Below are 24,976 nucleotides of genomic sequence, written 5' to 3' on the forward strand. Positions count from 1 at the left end.
TAAATGATTATTAATTTTAAGACATGTGGGATTAGTCAAGGTACGATCCATCTGACCCGGACACTCACGGTAATAAATAATAATAATAATTTTAAAAAATATAATTAAACTAGTCAGATTCTAAGTTTGTTTTCTAGAGATCACCATTTCAAGTCTTACAAACCTTAGAACCACTAAAAACTTTTATGGTCGTTAACTTCAGGATCAGTATAATCAATCGAATTGAGGTGCATGCAAACTGATTCGGATACCCATGTTAATAAAAAAACAAAAATAATAATGATAATAATAATTAAAAAAAACAAACTACAACATCTTCTTTGAGAAGGAGAATGCACATATACTTTATTTGTGTCATTTCAATGGGTTAATGTTAGAAGCAATAATTCATTTTCTAAATAAATATTCTTAGATTATTTTCATTGCTTTTAAGAATAAATAATCTTATCAGTGTAATTTCAATGGGTTAATGTTAGAAGTAATCGTTCATTTTTAAAATAAATATTCTTAGACTATTTTCATTGCTTTTAATTAAGAATAAATAATTTACTTGCACTGAAGATTAAAAAACATTAAGGATACCTGTTAAGCCAAATTAACCATTCTTTATTGATAAGTCACGGAGGATATTATTATAGGTGTTATCAATTAACTTTTCTATTTAAATTCAATTTATTTATTTATTTCCCGACATATTATAGGTTTTGAAATCAAAGGGCTTAACAATTTATTTTATAGGGAAAGTTTATTCATTAACTTGCAGAACCAAGGTAGGTTTCAATTATATTAATTGTTTATCCAATATTTAATGCAGATTATCTACTTGTTTAACCAAGCTCTATGGGTTATTCAAGAATTATATTATTACTAAATTGCTTCCTTTTCCTTGGCGTGGCATTCTTGTTTGGATTTCTCTTAACTTTTTTATTTAACATAAACAGAAATATTTGCGTATTTATGAAAAGAGTATTCTTTTATATTATTCTCTTACTCGAAATACTTACTATTATTTTTTAAATCATATGCTATCATATATTTGTTTCATGCATAACAAGTATACTAAAGATATTGGGTCATCATGTTATATAGTTCAACTTAAAAAAATAAGAGATATTATAGTTTTTAGACCCGGTCCAGTTCAAGACCTGAGTTTTAGGTTTCGACCAGGTCCCTCTGGTGGCCCAAGTCAATTTTTTTAAAAATCAAAAACGATGTCGTTTTTTTTTTTAAAAAAAAAAAGTCAATGGGTTGAAACCGGGTTTTTGACCTGGTCTTGCTGGGTCACACCAAATTTTTTCTTTTCCTGTTTTTTTTTCCAACCCGACTCAGTTCCCATACCCGGATCGGCCAGGTCTGGAGTTGACCTGTCAAGACAAGGGTTTTCAAAATTATGATTGCAATTGTTTTATGCACATATTATTTGGTAATTATCTTCCTTTTACATTACTATTCCTGTTGATTTCGTTTTTCTTCCTTGTTTGTAGTGTTCTTAGATTATGGAAAAGAGAAAAGAAGGAAAGTAAAGTGAAATGGCAGGAAGTTGAATCTCAAATGTCCTTTTAAATAGTAAGATATTTCCTCTTGAATAGAAGGAAAATGATGGAAATTGAAAAATTATAATTTAAAACATATTAGTGAAAAATATAATTTATTAACTTCACTTCTTTTTGTAATCATATTGGAAAAATTATTGTGAGGAAATTTAATTTAATTTTTAAAACAAATTTTCTTCTTTTTTTGTCACGGATATAATTAGTAGTTAGTTAATCCAAAGCCCCATTTGTTTTAGTATTTTAAAAAAAATATTTTTTATACTTTTTTTTGCTTTAAATTAATATATTTTTTATTTTTAATTTTAATATGCTGATATCAAAAATAATTTTTAAAATATAAAACATATAATTTTTATATATTTTTAATTAAAACATACTTTAAAAAATAACTACTAGCATCATAACAACCACACTCTTAATATACTTAATATTTGCCGACAAGAAATTTTAATTCTCTTACTCTCATTTCCTTTACATAATTTATATTTTAGAAAGCATGTAATTATACTATTAAGACAATAAAAATAAAATAAAAAGAGACCGACACCTCACACGTGTCCATTCCCAAAAACCTCTTCGTGTGCATAATAAATTCATAGACAGCCCCCGAAATCTGTAAGAAAAGAAAAGAAGGGAAAAACCTCCAAAACCGACAGCTTTTTTGAACTTAAAATTCCCAAAAAGAAAAAAAAAAAAAATGGTATCCTCTCCTTCTCCTTCACCAGATGGTGGCAAGGACTCGAACTTGATGAGGAGAATACTGGTTTTGGGATTCTGGGTACAAGGGTTCAGGTGTTTACCATGGATGGCTATAAACTTTTTCGTGAAAGATGGGCTTAATGTGGACCCTTCTACTCTTCAGCTCCTTCAAAACTCTGCTAATCTTCCCATGGTTGGTAAGCCTCTCTATGGTGTCGTTTCCGATGCTGTTTACATTTTTGGCCAGCACCGCATTCCTTATATTGCCATCGGTGGTAAGTGAATTAATCACAAAAAAGCACTCAAGCTTTTCTTTTCTTTTCTTTTCTTTTTTCTTTCTCTTACTCTTCTTTCTCTTGCTGTTCATTGATGTGTTTGACTGAATTGTGTTTCACTTGTTTGGTTTTATTTTATTTGGTTCCAGACCTTACCTGGGATCAAAGTAAAGGCAGCAGGGGTGTCATTATTTATTTATTTAGCTTCTTCTTGATCTGATTAAGATATGTCAAAGTTTGAGTATTTTGATAAAGGGTTTATTATTATTATTATTATTATTATTATGGAAATATAAGTTTTTGGACGTTCAATGCAGGGTTTATATGGTATATGGAATGTTGTTTGTTTTATGAGTGTGCTTTTGTATTTGTTTGTGCCATTCTCAAGGGACAAGTTTCTGGTATTTTTTTGAAACATTTTCCGGCCACCATATACCTGTTTGAAAATTGAACCAGGAGAGCTTCCTCAGTCCTTGCAATTTATTTAAGATACTGTTTGCGTGTGGGTAGTTAATTTTTAAATGGGCAACCAATATCAGAGACTCAGGCTTGAATGGTCTGCACGAGTCTTGCTGTTCTCTGAAGCTTTTCTCTCTCTCTTCTTAGAGTCATACCTCTGTAGTCGATCTTTTCAAAGCGAAGAGGCTTCTTTCTGAGGCTGTATGTTTCGATAGTTAGCATGCTTTATTCTGCTTCCTTCCATTTTGGTGGCGGTGGTGGGGAGGGAGGAGGATTTCAATAGTTAACAGCTTTAAGATGTTTTCATTGCAACTAACTGCTCTCATGATGATATAACCTATGCCTTTCACTCATTGGATAAGTTCTATATCCCTTGATAAAGAGGGCTTGCATGTTGAGAAATGATGGTTGGGTCCTAAATCAAACTACTTTTCTTGTCAGTAAAGGCTGACAGGCAGAGCACAGATGCATCTTAAGTTTCAAGAAACAACTTTTTTTTGGGTATTATTTAAGTTCTAAATACTATCTAACAGGTGATTTAGGATAAAACTGCTTGAATCTGTTTTCGACTTTCAAGGGAATTATCTCATCGCTTCTTCAAATTGTATTAACTTGTATATCACCCTAGCTGCCACCTTCACGATAATTTTATCCTTATACTTTTGCTCATGGAACAAGTTACATGTCATTTGATGAAGATAGCTATGAAATAGAGAAATAATGAATTGCAACTTAAAAATCTTTTACTAATTTGCCTGCAAGGAAAAAGTTTGGTACCGTGGAGAACTGATGGATATGATTCTACACAAATAAGCATGGTTCTGTTATATCTCTTTCATGATATAACTCAAAATCGCTTCATAACATGTTTTCTCATCTGTTATTGCAGCTTTCTTGCAAGCAGTTTCATGGCTAGCTATAGCAATCCTCTCTCCATCAGGCATCTCAATCTTCACCTTGAGTCTATGTCTCCTCGTCAGCAATCTTGGTGCTTCAATAGCTGAGGTTGCAAATGATGCCATTGTTGCTGGGATAGGAAAGCAGCCCACCATGTCCCCTAAAACTTCCCAGTCATCTTCCTCAGGTGAGCTCCAATCATTTGTGTGGATTGCTTCCTCTGCCGGTGGTGTCCTTGGAAACCTGCTTGGTGGCATTGCCATTAACAGATACGCTCCCCAAGCCATGTTCCTCATTTTCAGCCTGACTGTTGCTCTGCAACTGTTTGTTACAATCACTGTCCATGAAAGCTCACTTAACCTCCCCAAAAGTTCATCCGGGGTTGGAATTAGAAAACAGCTTTCAGAGCTTTCAGTTGCATTACAGAAACCTGAGATTGCTTACTCAATAGCATGGTTGGCAGCATCTAATGCCATAATCCCAGCACTAACAGGAACCATGTTCTTTTACCAAACACAGTATCTGAACATCAATTCATCTGTGTTGGGGATCTCTAAGGTTTTTGGCCAGGCAGCAATGCTTCTATGGAGCATCATCTACAATTGCTATTTAAAGTCAGTCCCATCAAAGAAGTTAATTGCAGCCATTCAGGGAGTGATGGCAGTATTCATGCTTTCTGATCTGCTATTTGTTAAGGGCGTTTATCGGAGTATGGGCGTGCCAGATTCGTTGTATGTTATAGTCTTCTCAGGCCTTTTGGAGGTTCTATTCTTCTTCAAGATCCTGCCATTCAATATTTTAATAGCACAGCTCTGCCCTTCAGGATGTGAAGGGTCCCTGATGGCTCTCGTGGCTTCTGCTAATGCCCTCTCATTCATAGTGAGTGGATACCTTGGGGTTGCACTTTCCTCGTTTGTTGGAGTAACTGGCAGTGATTTTTCAGGATTTCCTCAGGCGCTTCTAATACAGGCAGTCTGCACGCTCTTGCCAATCTATTGGTCATCATGCATTCCTGACGATAAGCAGGCAAAAACCAGCAAGAAAAACGAGTAGGATTTATAGTTGCAGTGATTTTCTACGGGATATTCTTTTATACCACATCTCCCGCTATGTCTAATTACAAGTATACTAGGTGTTTATTCTCCAGAAAAATGTATGCTTAGTGGTAGTTGCAGCCTTACATGAATTTCTTTGTGATATCTTGAAAGCTATATATTGCGACGTCGTGTTGTTGGATCTCTTGTCATACGTACTAACAGCAGAAATCCCACATCAAATTGTGTAATACTGGTCTTTCTCCTCCTCCTTTGATTTCTAACGGAGCCAGTCTTTTGGTTTACATGGTAAGGGCTTTTTTCTCGCCTGATAGAGAGGGAGGTGAAGTGGGAGCATTCAAATGTCTGGTAGATTGGCAGTGTTTTCTTCAATGACCAAACAACCAAAATAAGGACAAAATGGAAGGCATTTTGATCACTTGTAGAACTGGAGATTGTTCGAAATGGGGGGATGCCTGAAGCAGATTGAAGAGCCCTGATAAGTTGTCAAATCTCGAGTAAAATTATAATACCAGAAGATAAGATTCCTTTCCTGCGCGAATGATGTTTCCTTGTGTTGCAAGCCTATTGCTTGTTGCTTCGTTTGGTGGTATTAACAGACCGAATACATTCTCAAAAAAGGGAAAAGACTGGAATAGGGAGCGAGTAACTTTGAATATCCCGCAAGAAAATCTTCTCTTTGTGGCCATGAATTTTTTTATATTTGCCACACGATGGGAACCAATAGCCAGAGCAGTCTGAAATATCTCATGAATATTGCTTGCAGACAATCCATTGAACAATCGAAAGGAAAAATTGATCAGTAAATCGTACCTGTACTGTTCCAACAAGCTAGGAACGTGCTGACAAGTTCTTGAGGTCTCTTCCATCATCTGCTGGTAACCATGCTCATTTATGCAGAAACTCCAGCATTCCAATCATGATATTCAAAATTTAAACAAAAAATATAGAGCGATATCTACCTTTTTGTTAAATTCTGACCACAAGGCTCTCTACGACATGCTAAAACAGAATAATTAGACACATTCATGATTAAAAACCTCTCCATGTTGCTCAACATCATAGATGCAAACAAGCCCTAGTTGGAACAGCACATAATCTCGTAATCCACACAAAGGGCCACTGCTCAAATTCTTACAACACACAACATTTGCGTCAAGAAAAGCATTTGATTAAGATCAGCAAATTCACTAGTTCACACTAACACAGCCAGAGGCTGAACAGAACACTACAAATTAAAAGCACAACTTGCAGTCATACATTAGCTTCCATTGTTACACCAAAGCATAATACTAGAACTTCTAAACGCGACCATCCCAGCAGCATTCTGATTGAACCATTTCAGCCTTCAACAGTCCCTCAAATTCATTCGGTGGGTTTAGACCTAAACGTTGAGCACGCTCCCAACGTGCAAGCCGAGACATCCCAAGGCACGGCCCATATGCCATGTTCATGTCAAATTGTCTCAACAGTTCCTCATGTTCGTCATAATAATCTATTAAACACAAAAAAAAAAAAAAAAAAAAAAAAATCAACAAAACACAATAAGCTACATGTAGATCGATATTTTACAAAGAATATATCGCAATGAAGAAGAAACCCAGAGTCGATTTTTCAATTTGAGTAAAAATAAATATGAAAAAATGTGATTAAAAACAACAATGGAAAATTATCTTCTTGGAATAAAAAAAAAAAATCCACTCTCTTTATTATTGAAGAAAAATACATCAATAATCAAACAAGAAGTAACAAATTAAATGTAACAATAAAATAAAATAAAACTTTGAGAGAGTACAAATGAAACAAAAACCTTTATGATCAGGAGAGCCATGGGAAATCAGGGCAGGTAGTTGTGTGATATCGGAGCCAAGAGAGGCAATGTGGTGAAGGGATGATTTCTTGGACGATGTTGGTTTTGTGATACCACTATTCTTGTTCTTCTTTTGCCTGTAGAAACCCTTCATGTTGCTTGATGCTGTTGCCATCTCTCTCAAAATTTCAAATTTCAAATTTCGAAAATGTTTTACTGGTTCTATCGGGAGGAAGAGAGAAAAGAGTACTTATAAACAGACAGATCACCAAAGGCAACGTGTCTGACCTAAAAGATAAAAAAATACATTTAATAAAAAAATCTATTTTTTTTCATGCATTTCTTTTTTATTTTAATAAAAATCTTTTTTTGTAAGAAATGTATTATGATTGTGAAACCAAGTCTTAATTATAAATTTATAAAATTTTGAAACAGCACCTATATAAAAGATATTTAAGAACAATAAAATTAAGAAAATTATATAAAATATTATAATAAAAAAATGTTAATTCTCATTAAATATCAATAAAAAAATTATACATATTAGAAAAATACATAATTATTTATAAGTAATTGATAACATCATCACAAAAATCCTAATCTTTTTAAAAATAATGATATAATCATTTAAATATTATTTTGATAATTTAGTTTTAAAATGTTTTTTTTTTTTAATTTTTTAATAAAATATCTAAATAAACCTAGAAAAACAAGTAAGACATCTATTGACCTAGAAAGCAATCCCACGTGCCTTCTTTGTTCTTTTTTTAATGGATGCTTTTTCCACCTAATATATTTTTTTAAATAACTAATAATGTGTCGACTGTATAGGTAGATGACATGTAATCTTCTAGTTAAGTATCTAATAATCTTTGATAGTTGAAAAGTTAGGGTATTAGATTTAGGATCCAAAATACATCATTTTCAAGTTGTTTTACTCAAAAATACCTTGAAACATCATACAAATCTCAATAAATTCATTTTAAACCCTAAAAAGGCATATAATCACTCTAAAATCCAAAATACAACCAAATAAAAAAAAATTACAGGTCTTGATCTACTATTTATAACATGTTTAAAGAAAAACATCGCATTCATTGAATCCATATCGCCAAGATGAACCCACTAACACCAAGATTAGTTTTTTTAGTGGTCGAAATGTGGTTAACTAACAACTATTTTTTTAGGCTACTCTTTGTCCTCTCAAATTCTAAAGAATCAAATGTAAAACAATACGAATTTAGGATTAAAACATGAAACACTAAAAAATAGGGATAAATAATGAAAATGTAAAAAACTTCATGATCAAATCGTAGTTTTATACCCTATAAACATTGAAAAAGAAACACAGAGTTGCATGTTTTGTTTCCAGGTTAGATTTGATCCATGTTATTTAATTTTTTTAGTTGATAAAATTAAATTTTATTTTGCAAAATCGAGCATTAAATTAATGTTGGGATATTTTTTGACATCGCAAATACAATGTAGCATGCAAATTATTAAAATTAAGTGAAAATAGTGTGGGATGATGAAATTAAAAAAAAAAAATTATGATCGAAGTTGATATTTGTTCAAGGATCAAAAAATGAGTGGTTAGACTCAACTTTATTGTAATAGTCCATAGTGCAACTGAGTGTTGAGAAATAATAAAAAAAATAGTTAAATACATAGCTCTTTCATTTTATACTAGTCAATAAAACTACGCTTTGCCATGGGTCATATAAAAAAAAAAAAAATTTGCAATGTAAAAAAATATACTGTGTTGTTAATGTGTTTTGGTGTATCAAGAAAAATTTCAATAATTAACTAAAAAGTTGATGTTTGCACTTAATAAATTTTATTGAGAATTATAAACATCAATACATGTCATAAAGAGTTGCTAGTGTTAATTAAAGACAAAGTTTGAAAATTAAAAGATAAATATAAATTAAGATATTTAAACTTGTGTCGCAAGGAGCTCACCAAATTCTTTAACCTAATTATATGTAAAAAGATATATGTTTTTGTAAGAAGGCCACTAATTTAAACTCCATAAGAATTTAATGATTTTCTAATATAATTCCTCCTTTTTAAACCATTATTTTTTAAAAGTACATTACTAGAAAATAATAATAAAAAAAAAAGCAATGAAAATGCTGATGAAAAAAAATCCATTAATAGTTTCTGATGGAAATGGAAATGAAACATTTCCGTCAGTAATTTCTAACTAAAATAGAGATGGAATAGAAAAAAAAAATAAGAAAATCAATAAAAAATTTGCTGGCAATTCCATCAACTATTTGACATGACAGCAAAGCTGATATAATTGCTGATAGAAATTTCATTAACAAGTATTTGTATGTAAGTAATTAGAGATGAATAAATGAATATTTGTTTTAAAAAGGCAAAGGATAATTACTAAAGATGCATGCAATTCATAACCTCTTGAATGGATACATCCATATGTATTATACAGGACCTTTAACTTTTGCCTCATATATTAAATGAATGGTTAGATGACCCATTAAGTTTGCTCTATAATTGGGTATACAACTTGTTTGAACAAATATCTCTAAGAAAGTAACTAATTTTCATAAGTGTATCCTATATCCCTTTTGAAAATAAATCATTATAAGTAACTGGAATGAGTGATTGCATAAACATATGACAAGCATAACTTTTCATTTCATTCAATTTGTATTCGTCAAAATTCACCAATCTATCTATTTTTGAAGCATATTCATCTAGAAATCGTAGACTCCTAAATCATTCATAAACAAGAAACTATACATCCTTTTATAATGTGAAGGCAACTTTAGGCTTTGCAAAACAAAATCCATTATTAACAAAATCTATATTTTCACTATTACAGTATAAAGCTAGATCCATTCTACATTTTATATTGTCATTTGTTTTTTCTTTTATATCCTTAATCATGTTAAAAATATTTTCAAATACATTCATCTCGATATGCATAACATCCAAATTATATAGGATGGCATTAGTCTTTTAGTAAGAAAACTCCTGAAAAATACTTTGATTTACCCAATTATAGGTCATGCCGAAACTAAAAAGCTTTTGCTTACTAGAATGAAAACCAAATATAATGCTCTCATATTATAAGATTTCATTGTATGCTTCTTCCATTAATAGTATTGAAGGTGATCATTTTAACCTTTCAAGAAGTCCTTTATATTGTTTTCTGAATCGACATGATTGGTAAGAACCTCAAGCAACAATACAAAAAAGAAGAAGCTTTACCACTGTTAATTAAGGTAAATGCCTTATTATTATTATCTATAAAATATGGAAAAGATAATTTTCCATATATGTTTAATTTAAAACCATCACATACAGAGAAAAATCATTTGTAGTCCACATCAAAGCCACCTTCATTTGAAAACTTTATTACCTTAAGACATTATATATCAAAGCCTCGAATGACCATAACTGATTTAACTCATCAATCAATAGTTTAACAAAAACATCTATATTCGCACTTGAATTGTAAGGACCGGGTATGATCATAGATAAGAATATAAATCCTAGCTTCACACATTTCTAAGGGTAAGTTTTGAACTATTAATATGACCAGCCGACAAAAATAAAGTGCAAGAAAGGATCTAAATGGATTAAATCCATTTATACATAAGACAAGATGTACATTTCATGGTTCCATTGAAAATTATGAATGCACCTAATTAAACTATTTTCAAACTTAACCATTGGAATGAAGCATTATGACTCTATCCACCTCGTCATGTGAATGATGTTATGTCATATGCTTAACAGTCTTTGGATATATAAATAACCTTTCCAACATAGAGTGATCGAGAGTATCTTAATTTCCTGTATGCGATAAGTGTTCTTCTTTTGCCACAATTAGATTTATATTGAGCATGCTGACAGGTTTTGCACTCGAAATTTGTATATTCATCGTAGTACAATATGCACAAGTTTAGACACCAATTTTTTAGTATCCTAGGTCAAGGGGTTTCATTATGGATTTTGCAACATCGAAGTTATCTTTCAACCTATTCCTTTCAGGTAACATGATTTTCACCCATTTGAGAATCTTAGCATAATCGACCTCACACAACCTATAATCTGACTTAATGGTAAATAGTTGTGTAATGATTGATAAGTTATTGTGAGTTGTATACCCTTTCCATAATGATTCATTAGAATCTTTCAAAAGTTAAAAAAGACTTAGTTGCATCTACATTTGATTTTTCATCTAAAAGGATGTTATATGAACCTTCACTTGAATAATTTTGATTTATTCTCATTGTATCTATCATCATACTTCTATAAGGATTATCATTATTATCATCCACAAGCTTTTGTATGTTCTAGAACTAGAAGTTGAGTCAATCATCCTTTCTAACATTGTTTTGTAAGGAACATAGGGGCCTCTATGTGCAAACCAATATAAATATTTTTTGACAAACCCTTTCTTGAATAAATGTATCATCACAACATCTTTATGATTAAACTTTTTCTTCTTACACTTCACACATAAACATCTAATTTTACATTCATTAATATTCTTTAGATTAGAAAGTACAAAATTAATAAAACTCTCAACCCCTTTAAGATAAGAATATTGATGAAAACATTTATTTATAATGTAACTATCCATTCAAAATTAAATTTTTTTTTATTAAAATTAAATTCACAATCCAATAACTAATTATCATTTATACACAAATTTAATTTTGTCTCAAAATGTGAACTAAAGAATAAAATTAAAAAAAAATAATCGGTACCTAACCAATTAATTATCCATAATTTATTCAATTCAAATTTATTCAACCTATATTAATATATTTTAATTATTATAAATTCCACAAAAAATTAATTTTCTCAAATTTCCAATCTGACAAAAATTAACAAAATATAATTGATACTCATTAAATAACTCATCATTTCTTTAATTATAAAAATATTAAGTTACAAAATCAAACTTAATTTCATCAAATGACAAGTAAAATCAATATTCTTAAATTTCGAACAAATTCTAATATACAAATCATGCATTAATACAACAACATTCTCTTGGAGAAAGCTATAAAACACTTAAATATAAAAACAAACTACAAACACTATAATTTTTTTAATAAATTAATCTAAAACATAAATGAATTTTTAAAAAAAAAGTTTGCACAAGAAATTAAACTAAAAGAGGTTTACGGTTTCGTTACTATTTACTATTGTTTTTTTTTTTTTGGTAGTGTTGATGCTTCTAGCCTAATTTAATTGATGCTTTAACACCTCTAAGTCGTTAATCATCTGTAAAGCTCAGCAAAAAAAAAAATATTCTCTTTCGATTTTGCTTGATTGAAAAACATTTTAGTTTCTTTTTATTTATATATCTTTGTAAAAATTGCTATGAACAATACAGAATATATTCCTTTCATTTCAATAAAACAGTAATAATCATTTGCTGGTTTAATTATCTTCCCACTTTCTTTCTTCACTCAAACACTAGCTTGAAACACTTTCATAAATGACAGCAGACACCCTACACCTTGCTTCTCGACCTGCGAGATATGTGGGCGTGCAATGGGTTCTTCATGGCCACAGTAAGCTGTTGCTTCTCAGACAAATCAATATCATCTCCATCCACAGCCTTCCACTCAAAATTCCAGACTAAATTAGCCACAAAATACTCCAAATGAAGCATGGCTAATCCATAACCAGGGCAAATTCTCCTTCCAGCTCCGAAAGGCATCATCTTGATCTCCCTGCTTCCTGTTATATCAAATGCTTCCCCTTCACCATTCAGAAACCTTTCAGGCTTGAAAGCCATGGGATCCTCCCACACCTTTGGATCCCACCCCATATCAGCCACCATGAAATTTACTGTCCCGTTTTTAGGAATCAGATACCCACCCAACACCGTATCTTCAGTCACAGCATGTGGCAGCACAAAATGCCCAGGGGGGTGCCTCCGTAGACCTTCCAGAATTACTGCTTTTAAATACGGCATCTCTTGCAGATCATCTTCCTTCACCTCTCCCTCTCCTTCTCCAACGACCTCTTTCATTTCCGAAAATAGCTTCTCCTGAATCTGTGGATACTTAACCAAATTTGCCATGATCCACTGCAAGGCTGTGGTTGTAGTATCTACACCTGCAGAAAGGAACTCGATGCATAAAGTAACCATTTCGATCTCATTAAGCTTTCTTTTCTCACCAGGAAGTTGCAGATCCAGCAGCGTATCAACGTAACACAAGACATAATCATCCTTCTTGCCCTCCACATTTGATTTTCCCAACTTCTCTTCCTTCAACTTCTTTCTTGCTCTTATCAATGGAATGATTACATCTTCTTGGTCCTTGCGAAGCTGCAAGAACTCTGCCCATCGCTTACGAAGCACTATCTTGCTCAATCTTGGCCAGAAATTAAGTATATTGAATCTACGCATATTCTCAATCATGCGACGCTCGACTCGTTCGATCTCCTTAACCTGTTTCTCCTCTAACTTGTCACCGAAACACATGAGTACCAATAGACAAAACATGGCAAACTGAACATGATCCACAACACGAACAGGATCTGCAGACCTGGACAACAAGTCAAATTGATTCTTCAAGATTTGCAGCACCCATTTACGCGCATGACCAAAAGTTTTAACCCGCGAAGAATGGAGGATTTCTGATGTGAGGTTTCGACGGAGGAGGCGCCAAGTCGGACCGTAAAATGAAGAGCTGATATTCTGCTGATTGCTATTAAGCACTCTGCTAGTAGCGAGAGCAGATGGGCGGTTACCAAAAACAGAACCGTTCAGGACCAAGGCTTGGTGAGCTAGGGAGCGGTCGGAAATAAAGATAGCCGGGCGAGAGAAGATATGGAGGGTGACCATCGGGCCGAGCTTTCGGACGAGGGAGCGAAGGGTGGGCTCGAGGTCGGCGAAGGATTTGGAGAGCCATAAGATGTTGCCGATAATTGGAAAGGTTAGGGGGCCTGGAGGGAGCTTGTGAGTTTTGCAAGGGAAGAAGAGGTTGAAGAAGGCTTTAAGGAATGCTGACAGGGACAGAGAGACGAGGATGAGGAACCAGATCTCCATGCTTTTTTGTGGTTGGCTAAACTGTAGTTGAGTAGTATATTTTTTTGTGTTATCAGTGCGGCTGCGTCTGATGTTAAATCATTTTTATATTTTTTTGATTATGCTAAAACAGCTTTTATTTTGGTGGGACCTATTGATAATTATATAAAGTTGGAAAATTAAACTTTGCAACAGCAGCTAACCTCATTTTTTTTAAGATTTGGGGCAACCAACCCCACAAAACTAGGACACTTGAGAAGGACACTCGCATTATCTGAAAGATGTTTCCTCCTACCGCTTAAGATAACGTGGAAGTATTGGAGCCTGTGACCAAGACAAACAACCATAAATTAATTATTATCACTATTATACAAATACTATAAAAATGGTATAAATTAAATATTTAGGAAATCTGTAATTTTTTAGGCTTTATATAAAAATGAATTTCTTGTATTTTTTTCTCTATATATCACTATGCACTTGGTTTATTTATCACTATTTTTCTTATCTTTATTCTTATGTAATTTTAGATATCACGAACAACTAAAAAAATCAATAAAATTTTTTTAATTGTGCACACTTATAACTACATAAAGTGATAAAATATTATTTTGTATAAAATATTGTTTATTTTTATAATGTGTAGTAGTTAAATTTATAATATTTTAATTAAAAACCATCAATATTAATATATGTTTTTTAAGTCATTTTGTAACCTCAATTTAAAAAGCATTTTTAACCAAACACATTAAATTTTTTTTTTCAACCACAGTTTTAACCAAACATATATGTTATCAAACCAACCTTAACTAAAAGTGTTTTTTATAAAACAATTTTTTTCAAATTACAATCATAAAAGCTACCACAATACCAATCACATCTAGAGTGTTTGGAAACGTAGACCAACTCGTGTTTTTAAAAAATTTAAATTTTGTTTTTGCTAAAAATTAATATTTATATATTTGATATAGTGGAAGATCTTCTCATTTTTATTAGCTAAGTCAAAAATGTAATAGATCAGTGTATAAAAGATCTTAAATCTGATACTTCATAACACTTAATAACAAAGTTAGATCTTATATCATCAGTACAATATCTAGTTACTTTTGAAGGCTCATAGACAGTAATATTTTAAGAAGTATATAAGAGAGTCCCTATATTGTTGAGAATTGTTAGAGGCAGTGTTCTAGATCGATAATTAGATTGCTCTTATGATGAACCTGATAAAAAGATGATAATTTTCAATCCCATTAGTTAAAAGGGGCTAGGGGTAACAGTGTAAACAACACTCCTATTTTAGCCTAAAATACATGTCAAATTCATTCCCATTGTCTTTCTAACCAAATTGAAACAAAGAACAATAATAATAAAAAAAAAGGTTAATATATTATATATAATATAAATTAAAGAAGAAGAAAAGTGTGTAACCATTTCATCAATGTTATTTGGCATTATTGATGTACTAGGAACTTTGTAAAAAAGCTAGGTCTATAAAATTTAAACACATTTTTGGTATATTCTAAATATTTCTAGTGATGATCATTATCTTCATGTTCACTGTCTTCAACATTAAAAATTACTTTAACATTTTCTTCTTCCTTCTCTTCAAATATATATCATTGTAAGTATTTTTAAAAAAAAAAATGATGAAAAAGTGTAGAAAAGGCAAGTTTTCTTTTATCAAATATTAAGAAAAAGATTGTGCACTCTCTTTCTTCACCTCTAATGTAGTAGTAGTGTATTTTTTTCTTGAGTGAATCTTTTGAAACACTCATTATTTTCATACTAGAAATCATAAGTGTTGTGTTCTTTATCAGGGTCATATTTTTTGGCATCATCATCTTTGTCCAAATTAACATCAACTACTTGTTTGTTTCCTATATAGGTATAAGAAATCCTTTTCTTCTTTGTTGAGATAGTCACATCCTTTTCTTCTCTCTTCCTTGATATTGAAGTAGCATTTGTAGGAATTTTAAGAATGATTTGACCATTTAAAGATAAACTTTAGACCATTTTAAAGCCCACCAATCCATGTTGCGTTTAGTCACCAAATAAAGCCCAATACTTGAGGGCAAATGAAGCTTGCATTAAGAATAAGTGTTGAGTTTAGTAAAGTTATGCTAAAGTTAACACACATTTTCTAAAGTTAGAATCTAATTCTTCTTATGAAATCATAAGAACATGTTAGAAGAATCTATACTATCTATTAAACTTATTAGGACAATATGATTCAGCAGTAAAAGTATTATCATAATGAATAGTCAAATAGCCAGATCAAATACACATAAAGTATTCACTCTGATGACCAATAGGTTGCCAAATCCAATTTTATTTATGCTTTGACCAATCCTAATCCCGCTATGATTCATTGTTCAAGTTGGATTTTTAATGGAATTAGGATATGCATTACTTAGCTTCAATGACATGTCTCAATGTGCTATTGTTAGTTATTTTTTTGTAATTATGCTAAATATATTTTATTGAGCTCCCTTTTACACTTGCGTCTTTATAGAACTATTAAGAACAAAATAAGTTAAGTAAGTTATTGTGACACAAAACATGCATAAAAGACTAAAAGTAAGGTATCAAAAAGATAGAATAATATAAGTGTATCAGTCATTTACTATGCATCTAGACTCAAGTACAGTTTATATGAATAATTTTATTTTTTATTTTATTTTTGTCATCCAATTTTATTTCTTTGCAATCTTATTTTTTCAAGTTATATCGGCATGGTTTTATATGTCAAGAGCTGTTTTCTCTTTGTATGCTTTATATATGCAAAATGTTAAGGAATATTTTGATGATAAATTAAATATCAAATTTTCAAAATAGAATCTTAGGTTGTAGGCAAGAAAGAAATTCATAGAACAAAGACCAAAATAAGTAAAAACATAGACCCAATGTTGAAAAGGCATGGAAAACTTCATTCTAGTACTTTAATTTTGAGTTTATGCATTGTTTGGTCTCTAGATATTTTAGAATTTTACACTTCAATCCCTGAATATTGAGAAAAGAGAAAGAAAGTACTCGGATGACCACAATATAATCATTTAAAAGTCTAATCTTGATATTAAAGGGTTTATCATTACGATGAGAGTTTAATTAAGGTAGTGTTGTCATTTAAACATGTTGAAACAAGTAGATTAAAGTCTATAAAGTTTGCTTTTATTTGTTTAATTTTAGTTTTTAGAAATGATTAAAAAGTGTTTTGGGGGCTATAAATATATTTATTGAGGTTCCTATGATGTTTTTAAAATGTTTTGAAGTGAAAATAAGTTAAAAATAGGTTTTTAAAATCCACCTAAATTTTTAGTTGTCAAAGATGATTGGTGGTTGACAAATCTTTTGCCATAATAGATTAAGACATTATGTGTTATCCGTTAAAAAAACAAATAGAGCGAATGATGCACATGTCGTCCACTCTTTTAAAAAATATTTCATCAACAAGTTTTAAATTTTTCATTATTTTTATTTATTCAAATTTTAATTGATACACTTTTTTATTTTTTAATTGTTTGGTTTAGTTTTTTGAAATAATAATCAATCTTTTATTTTTTTTTTAATTTTATAATACTTTAAAAGGATGATTATTGTAATTTGTATTTTAAAAAAATCTTATATTTATATAATGTATTTATAAAAGATAGAGATTGTTTGTTGTTAGCAACCAGAATTAATATCTAAAACAGAAGAAATAAAAATGTATAAAATAAAGAAATAATTTATATAAACTATTTACATGCGTGTCTATTTTTTATTTTTGCTAGAGAAATCAATTTTTCGTTTTAATATCTAATTAATTTTAACAATTCTTTTCAATTTATCGGTCATATATATTTTCATTTATTTTATTAAATATAAAATTTTGAAGAGATGAAGGAAAAGAAGATAGAAAATAGTGAATAAAATATTTATAATGGGAAGACTATCGGGGGAGGGGAACGTTCCACTCCACCTCATAATCTTGTCTTGTTATAAATTTTTCTTTGGCATTTCGGCTCTCTGCGTTCAAACCACGTGCTTCTGAAAGTTTCTTGAGATAACTTTAATATTCTACTGACTATTTGTTTTTATATTTTAAAAATATATTTAAAAAAATTAAATTTTTTATTTATTTTAAATTAATATTTTTAGATTATTTTGATGTGTTCATATGACTTTTAAATAATAATAAAAAACATTATTTTAATATATTTTTAAGTAAAAAATATTTTAAAAAATAAATACAGCTATTCTTCCAAACACATTCTAAATTTAATTATTTTTTTTTATGAATTATGATTGATAGCAAAGTATCTCAATGAAAATTATTTCTTCTAGATGATAAAATTTCAAAGCAAATGTTTTGATTTAAAAAAAAAAACCAAAATAAAAAGAGATGTGTCATTGTCGTTTTATACAAAGAAAACGGAGCTGTGTATAAATGGGTGCTAATATCATGTCATTTACGTGAGTGATATTTGCATCATGGAAAGGAAAGGATGGGAAAGGCTGGTTTTGTTAGCTTTGAGGGGTATATAAGTTTTTTTTTACGGGATTTATCAATAATTACATTAATATTAATATATATATATATTAATTAGTAATTTCATGTTTTTTCTACTATGTAATTATCAAATGACCTTTAAAAAAATTCATTTTGATTGAGGACTTTTTAGGTTTTTTCTCTATTTTTTATGCATGTCAATTACTTAAACATCTCTTAAAAATAAATTATCTATTATGAATGCAAGGTCATTTTAGGTTTTTTGCTATTGATTATATATATATATATATATATATATATATATATAATTATTGATATTTTAATACATATAAATTAATTTTAAATTTCAAAAGCTAACGTCATGTGCACCACCCGCGCCCTTGGAGTGGCATGTGCGGCACCCCCACAATGTTGAATGCCGTTGTTTAAGGCAGCATTCAATGTGCCTTACAACCCCTATCATGGTGGTGGGCATGTGTTTGTCAACGGCACACAGAGAGGCACCGATAAGGAGTTTTTCCCTTCCTCTCTCTTTCTCCTGTCTCCACTTGGAAAAGCTCGTTGACCATTGCAAAAAAAAAAAAAAAAAAAAACAAAAACAAAATGTCTAACTATTTATTTTTTAAATTAAATTATATCTTTATTCTTTTAATTGCAATGTTTTTGATCTTGAATCAATTATTAAGTTTTTTTTTTTTTTAATTTCATCCCTTGATACTTTATTTTTATATCAGATTTGGTCCTTATTTTTTTAATTGCAAAGTATTTTGTTTTGGATCATTTAAGTTAATTATTTTTTTCAATTCCATCCCTTTACACTTTGTTTTTATATTTTATTTGGTCCTTATTCTTTTAATTATGATATTTTTTTTTTGTCTTGAATCCTTTATTAAATTATTTTATCTTTGGATTTCATCCCTTGATATTTTATTTTTATATCAAATATGATCTCTATTCTTTTGATTGTTATTTTTAATTGTTCTTATTCTTTTCTTAATTGAAATTGTTTTTCAATTTCATCTCTTATGATTTTATTTATTTATTAAATTTGGTCCTCTTTCTTTTTAAATTTACATTTTTAATTATTTTTTATTTGTTTTTTCATGTTTATCCATAATTATTTTGGTTGGTTTAGAATTTTACTTTATTATTTTTTTTAGTTTGTCTTTTACGTTATAATCTGATCTCATGATTTGTTTTATAAATTTTGAAAGTTGAATTAGATTTGTTTCAATTAATTTTAATTATTTTTTAAAAATTTCATTTATCATCATTGAATTCGTTGAAAATTGATTTTCTTTGTTTTTTTTAATGTTTTGGATTCTTTTGTGAATTTAATTTTTCTTTTTAATTTTACCCTTTAATTCAATATTTTTTTTATATTTAAGGTTTGGCATGATATTACTCGCGGGTTTTGACGATTCTTATTTAGTTTTCTTGGTACTTTGTTTTTAATATTTTTTTCATAGATATTTTTTTTTAATTTTATTATTCTACAGTTTGATTCATAAAATTTAATAATTATTATTTTTTTTAGCTTTTTTTTCTGAGTCCTTGATTTTTTCCCGCTATCTGGAATATAATGATAGTGCAATGCATCGTTTTTTTTCAGTTGCAAAGAAATCAACCTGCCCAAGACAAAGCGTGGGCCATCAATGTAGCGCGCGCACTAAGAAAAATCTGTGCATCCATCACTGTAAATAAGATAATTTAAACAAAGATATATTATATTGTCAAATTAATGAAATTTAAATCTGGTCAATAATTTAATTTGAAAAATACATACAGTTCTAGAAACTCGATTAACTAGGAGTATAAGATAATATGATTAGACCGATTGACTAGTTAGAGTGGCCCTTTAATTAAAGTCCCCAAAACCAGAAGAAAATATGAACTTGCATGCCGTCGAAAATGCTTTATCTCTTCCATTTTGATTGCTTCTATAATCTATTTTATATTTGATGTGTTAAAGAAAGAAAACGGAACCCTAACGGCAGCCATTACAAATCTAGATTGAGATTTCTAGTCTTTGGAGAAAGATTTTGTTCTCTGGTTGTTTATTTATTTATTTCTTGGGTGGCCTATTTTACTGTTGATTTATTATAATAATATTAAACTCGACTAATATTCAGCGACATAATTGATTCCCAAAGCTTTCAACTCTGCTTTATTTGATTCCATGACTCCGGTGCTTTGGCATGTGAAGTTGCCTACAATCCTCCCTTCCAGGAAGCTGAGGACACGTGCTCTCCCTGGTTTCCCTAGAGATGCATACCTTCAATATTCTGTTTGACGAAACCTGGTGCTGGTTTTTCTCATCTGGTTTTAGGCTTCTTTTTTTCATAGGATTACTCAACTTCTTGATGTTAAAGTTGAGTGTTTTTCCTGAGGATTCACTTTTTTCAAGAATTTTGTATTTAAAATCATGATGCCCGTAAAATAAAAAAAATAATGTATTCGTTTGGTTTATCTCATCAGTTAAATTGACATGTTTTTAAATAATAAATAAAAATAAAAATTACAAACATAAATTTCAACTTTTTATTATTATTACTTCGTAAGTAGTACAGCCGCCTTGTCAGAACAAGCCACATGTGGTGACAAACAATACACAAAGATGTTACTGTATACATAGAGAGAGCCACACACACACCCTAACTTCTGCTCTTCAAGTTGCAACTCTTGGAGATAAGTGGGCGCGCAGTGGATTCTTCATTACAATGGTAAGTTCTTGCTTCTCAGACAAATCAATATCATCTCCATCCACAGCCTTCCACTCAAAATTCAATACCAAATTAGCCACAAAATATTCCAAATGAAGCATTGCTAAGCCATAACCAGGGCATATTCTCCTTCCAGCTCCAAAAGGCATCATCTTAATCTCTCTGCTTCCTGTTATATCAAATGCTTCCCTTTCACTATTCAGAAACCTTTCAGGCTTGAATGCCATTGGATCCTCCCACGCCTTCGAATCCCAACCTATATCAGCTACCATGAAGTTTACAGTCCCGTTTTTAGGAACCAAGAATCCACCCACCACCGTATCTTCAGTCACAGCATGTGGCAACACCATACGTGCTGGCGGGTGCCTCCTTAACCCTTCTAAAATTATTGCTTTTAGATAAGGCATCTTTTGTAGATCGTCTTCTTTAACCGCTTCCTCTCCTTCTCCAACAACGTCTTTGATTTCCAGGAGCAGCTTCTCTTGAATTTGTGGATACTTAACCAAATTTGCCATGATCCACTGCAGGGCTGTTGTGGTAGTATCCGTGCCGCCATTAAGGAACTCGTTGCATAAACTAACAATTTCGAGGTCATTAAGCTTTCGTTTCTCATCAGGAAGTTGCAGATCCAGCAGCGTATCAACATAAGACAAGACATGCTCATCCTTGTTCTCCTCCATATTTAATTTTCTCAACCTCTGTTCCTTCAACTTCTTTCTTGCTCTTATCAATGGAAGGATTACATCTTCTCGGTCCTTGTGAAGCCGCAAGAACTCTGCCCATCGTTTACGCAGCACTATCTTGCTCAAACTTGGCCAGAAATTAAGTATATTGAATCTACTTATATTCACCACCATGCGACGCTGAACTTGTTCGATCTCTTGAATCTGTTTCTCCTCTAATTTGTCGCCGAAACACATGAGCACTAACAGACAAAACATAGCATACTGAAAATGATCAACTACACGAACAGGGTCCCCAGACTTGGACAACTTAAATTGGTTCATCAAGATATTCAACACCCATTTACGAGCATGGCCAAACGTCTTAACCCGCGAAGGATGGAGGATTTCTGATGTGAGGTTTCGACGGAGGAGGCGCCAAGTAGGACCGTAGAATGAAGAGTTGATGTTATGCTGATTGCCAAGCCCTCTGCTTGTAGCAGAAGCAGGTGGGCGGTTAGCAAAAACTGCCCCTTTCTGGATCAAAGCAATGTAAGCAAGGGAGCGATCAGCTATAAAGATGGCGGGGCGAGAGCCCATGTGGAGGGTGACCATCGGGCCCAGCTTTTGGTTGAGGGAGCGGATGGCACGCTCCAGCTCGGAGGTGGATTTACGGATCCATAAGATGTTGCCAATAACAGGGAAGGTGAAGGGGGCTGGAGGGAGGCTGTGAGTTTGGGAAAGAAAAACATGGTTAAAGAGGGCTTTAAGGAAGACACAGAGTGAGAGAGAGATGAGAACGAGGAGCCATATCTCCATGTTCTTAGCAAATTAAAGAAAAACAGGATGAGGAATCTTTATCTTTCTTGGGAGCGGTAGATAATGTTGTTTATGGAACGAGGAAGTTACCTTTTATTATGGAAATTAATTAATTATTTATTTTTTATATGTCAGAAATACATAATTCATATTTTGACTATTATTTATATAAAATTCAAACTCTACAGAGACAGAGAAAGTTCAAAGAAATAATGTTGTTCATATCCTGCTTCGATTTGCAGCCGCCTCACTTATTGTTTACTGTATAACTTCAGTAAACTAATAACCTCAATTAAATAAATTATAAATCCAAGAAGAAAAATACAACTTAGATATAACTAGCTAGTTGATTTTAATTTTGCATTTGATAAAATCTTTATTTAACACAATAAAAGAATTTATAATGCATCGTTAACATGTTTCTAGCACAAACAAGATCTGTTACTGTAAATTGAGAATTTATTGCCTTCATTTAATAAAATAAATCTGGAATTACATCTGCTGATAAATTTTTAAACAAATTATCAATGCAAACTAAAACTAGTTGGGAAGATGAGAGATGGATGTTAATTATGATTTCTAATCTCGTTTTGTGAAGAGTCTCCTCAATTTTTTATTTAATTATATAGCTGCTAAATATTTTTTTTTTTTTTTTGCAAGAAGAGTAATAATTTAAATTTTGTTGAAACAAAATGATTGTTAGTATAATTCCTCCTCTCCTTCTTGTTTTTTTTAATATGAAGAAATATAAATTTTTTATCATGTGTTCTCAATTTAGTAAAAATCAAAAGCAATGAGAACATAAAAAATAAATGATATTAAATAATGATAAGAAGAGTAGCTCTCTAGTTAAAATCCCTCTCTCTCTCATCAACGTCCACCTTTTTTCTTGGTATTTTTTTATCTAAAATATATTTTTTTTAGAAAACATTTCATCATAACCATAAAAGCAAGTTTGCATAAAAAAATATTAAAATAAAACATCACATGCTCGTTGCTGTGTAGAACTTTTTGGTTGTGTTAGCAAAACTAGCTAGGCTTAGATAATCAACTTAGAGACCACAAAACTAGACTTTTTCTAGCATAGATTTTAAATTAAATTGGGTAATAGTTGATTTAATGCATAGATTTTAAATTAAATTGGGTAATAGTTGATTTAATGTTGTTACTCGATCAACTTGAATATAACCCGATCAAAACTCAATTTATTTATAAAAAAAAAATCAAAATAACATTGTTTCATCACGATTTTTAATATATTAAAAAAGCTTGGTTTTGAATCAATTCAAGCTAATTCGAATTAACGTGTCAAGTCCATGACCTGGGTCATGGACTTGAGTAGATTTAATAATTTTTTTTTTGAAATCTATTATTTATTTAATCATACAATAATAAAAAATATACATGCACAAGAAAGTCACCAAATAAAACTTAAGCAAAAAAACATGCATTATAAAAGGTTGTATAAAAAGAGTGTTGGTTAATATTAAAAAGAATGCTACAATCTTATTAAAAAAAAAAAAGTAAAAATTGAATGGTATTTGATAAAATAATATCCAAAATAAATATTTAATTTATTTATTTTAATGTATTATAACTAAAGTTGAAGGGGTGAAGACAAAGAAGGAAAAAAAAGGTAAGGATTGAAAGGGTAGATAGACCAATACACATGCTAGTTAAAAATGAAGGAAGTTGCCAATGCTTCAAGTTTTTTTTCTTTTCATTTTATTAGAATTGGCGTATAACATGCCATCTTCTTATTCATTAAAAGCAACAAAAAAAAAGGTGTACTTACTTAGATTTTAACCGTAAGAAAGGTGATCAAAAAATTAGGATGGGGCCTAAAAAACTATTTTAAAACTTGTTTCCACAATAAAGAAAGAAAAAAAAAAAAAACCTATTAAACACCATAACTATCTCAAAAAACCTATTTATCAACTCAAAAAACCTTTAAATCAATCACAGAACACAAAACCAAACTGAAAAAGTAATAACTTCCCAACATTAATATACTTCTTTAGGCGATATGGAAACTCAAAAGTATCTAGATGGCACTTATCTCATCAAAAGAAACATATTGACACTAAATTTAGCATTTTTGTTCCTAAAATCCACCTAACTAACTACTTTTTCTCTCCTCCATCATTTTCAACAATTCTCTCTCTCTCGTATCCCTTAAACTTAGAAATTGAAATATAAACAAAATAAAATTTTGGATTAAAACATAAAAGCTTCAAACCTAAATGAAAAAAAATAAATAAGTGAAAACTTTAGGGACTAAAATTTAAATAAACTCATGCTTCATGTATAGTGATAAAAAAAAAAAAAAAAAAAGAGGAAGGTTTTTTTCCTCCAGCTTCAAAATTGAGTTCTTAAGTCTCAATTTTATTAAATGATAAAATTCATTCGAATAGTGTTTCTTTTTCTGGTCCCTAGAGTTTTTATATGCATTTGTCCCTTAATTTATTTTTTTTATTTGGTCTCTTAGCATTTATTTGATTTGTG

At 30.7% G+C, this 24,976-nt stretch overlaps 4 protein-coding genes across 5 annotated transcripts; 1 reads left to right on the forward strand and 3 right to left on the reverse strand.

Annotated features, from left to right (window-relative positions):
* The first annotated feature begins 2,154 nt into the window (after positions 1-2,154).
* On the forward strand, positions 2,155-5,121 carry LOC118053565 (probable folate-biopterin transporter 7). 2 transcript variants are annotated; one of them, XM_035064877.2, is made up of 2 exons: positions 2,155-2,449; positions 3,876-5,121. In XM_035064877.2, the coding sequence occupies exons 1-2, from the start codon at positions 2,251-2,253 to the stop codon at positions 4,934-4,936; spliced, it is 1,260 nt and encodes a 419-aa protein (XP_034920768.1). In that variant the 5' UTR covers positions 2,155-2,250; the 3' UTR covers positions 4,937-5,121. The 2 variants fall into 2 exon arrangements, with proteins under 2 accessions (XP_034920768.1, XP_034920767.1); XM_035064876.2 differs by having other exon boundaries at positions 2,157-2,527.
* A 966-nt stretch (positions 5,122-6,087) lies between these two features.
* Positions 6,088-7,019, reverse strand: LOC118053564 (uncharacterized). The gene is made up of 2 exons (XM_035064875.2): positions 6,749-7,019; positions 6,088-6,433 (listed from the first exon to the last, which is right to left on the reverse strand). The coding sequence occupies exons 1-2, from the start codon at positions 6,921-6,923 to the stop codon at positions 6,240-6,242; spliced, it is 369 nt and encodes a 122-aa protein (XP_034920766.1). The 5' UTR covers positions 6,924-7,019; the 3' UTR covers positions 6,088-6,239.
* Positions 7,020-12,067: 5,048 nt separating this feature from the next.
* Positions 12,068-13,865, reverse strand: LOC118053563 (cytochrome P450 89A2). The gene has a single exon (XM_035064874.2). It carries the CDS (start codon positions 13,797-13,799, stop codon positions 12,252-12,254), a length of 1,548 nt encoding a protein of 515 aa, XP_034920765.1. The 5' UTR covers positions 13,800-13,865; the 3' UTR covers positions 12,068-12,251.
* Positions 13,866-20,785: 6,920 nt separating this feature from the next.
* Positions 20,786-22,572, reverse strand: LOC118053562 (cytochrome P450 89A2). The gene has a single exon (XM_035064873.2). The coding sequence runs from the start codon at positions 22,469-22,471 to the stop codon at positions 20,936-20,938; it is 1,536 nt and encodes a 511-aa protein (XP_034920764.1). The 5' UTR covers positions 22,472-22,572; the 3' UTR covers positions 20,786-20,935.
* Positions 22,573-24,976: the final 2,404 nt, after the last annotated feature.

This window comes from Populus alba, chromosome 13 (assembly GCF_005239225.2).
Source record: "Populus alba chromosome 13, ASM523922v2, whole genome shotgun sequence".
NCBI lineage: Eukaryota > Viridiplantae > Streptophyta > Magnoliopsida > Malpighiales > Salicaceae > Populus > Populus alba.

Excerpts from the sequence above, each read along its gene's own strand:
- LOC118053565 (XM_035064876.2), top strand. The coding sequence starts at position 2,251 with ATGGTATCCTCTCCTTCTCCTTCACCAGATGGTGGCAAGGACTCGAAC. Across the intron at positions 2,528-3,875 it reads TCCTTATATTGCCATCGGTG|CTTTCTTGCAAGCAGTTTCA; the intron begins GTAAGTGAATTA and ends CTGTTATTGCAG.
- LOC118053564 (XM_035064875.2), bottom strand. The coding sequence starts at position 6,923 with ATGGCAACAGCATCAAGCAACATGAAGGGTTTCTACAGGCAAAAGAAG. Across the intron at positions 6,434-6,748 it reads TGGCTCTCCTGATCATAAAG|ATTATTATGACGAACATGAG; the intron begins GTTTTTGTTTCA and ends TGTGTTTAATAG.
- LOC118053563 (XM_035064874.2), bottom strand. The coding sequence starts at position 13,799 with ATGGAGATCTGGTTCCTCATCCTCGTCTCTCTGTCCCTGTCAGCATTC.
- LOC118053562 (XM_035064873.2), bottom strand. The coding sequence starts at position 22,471 with ATGGAGATATGGCTCCTCGTTCTCATCTCTCTCTCACTCTGTGTCTTC.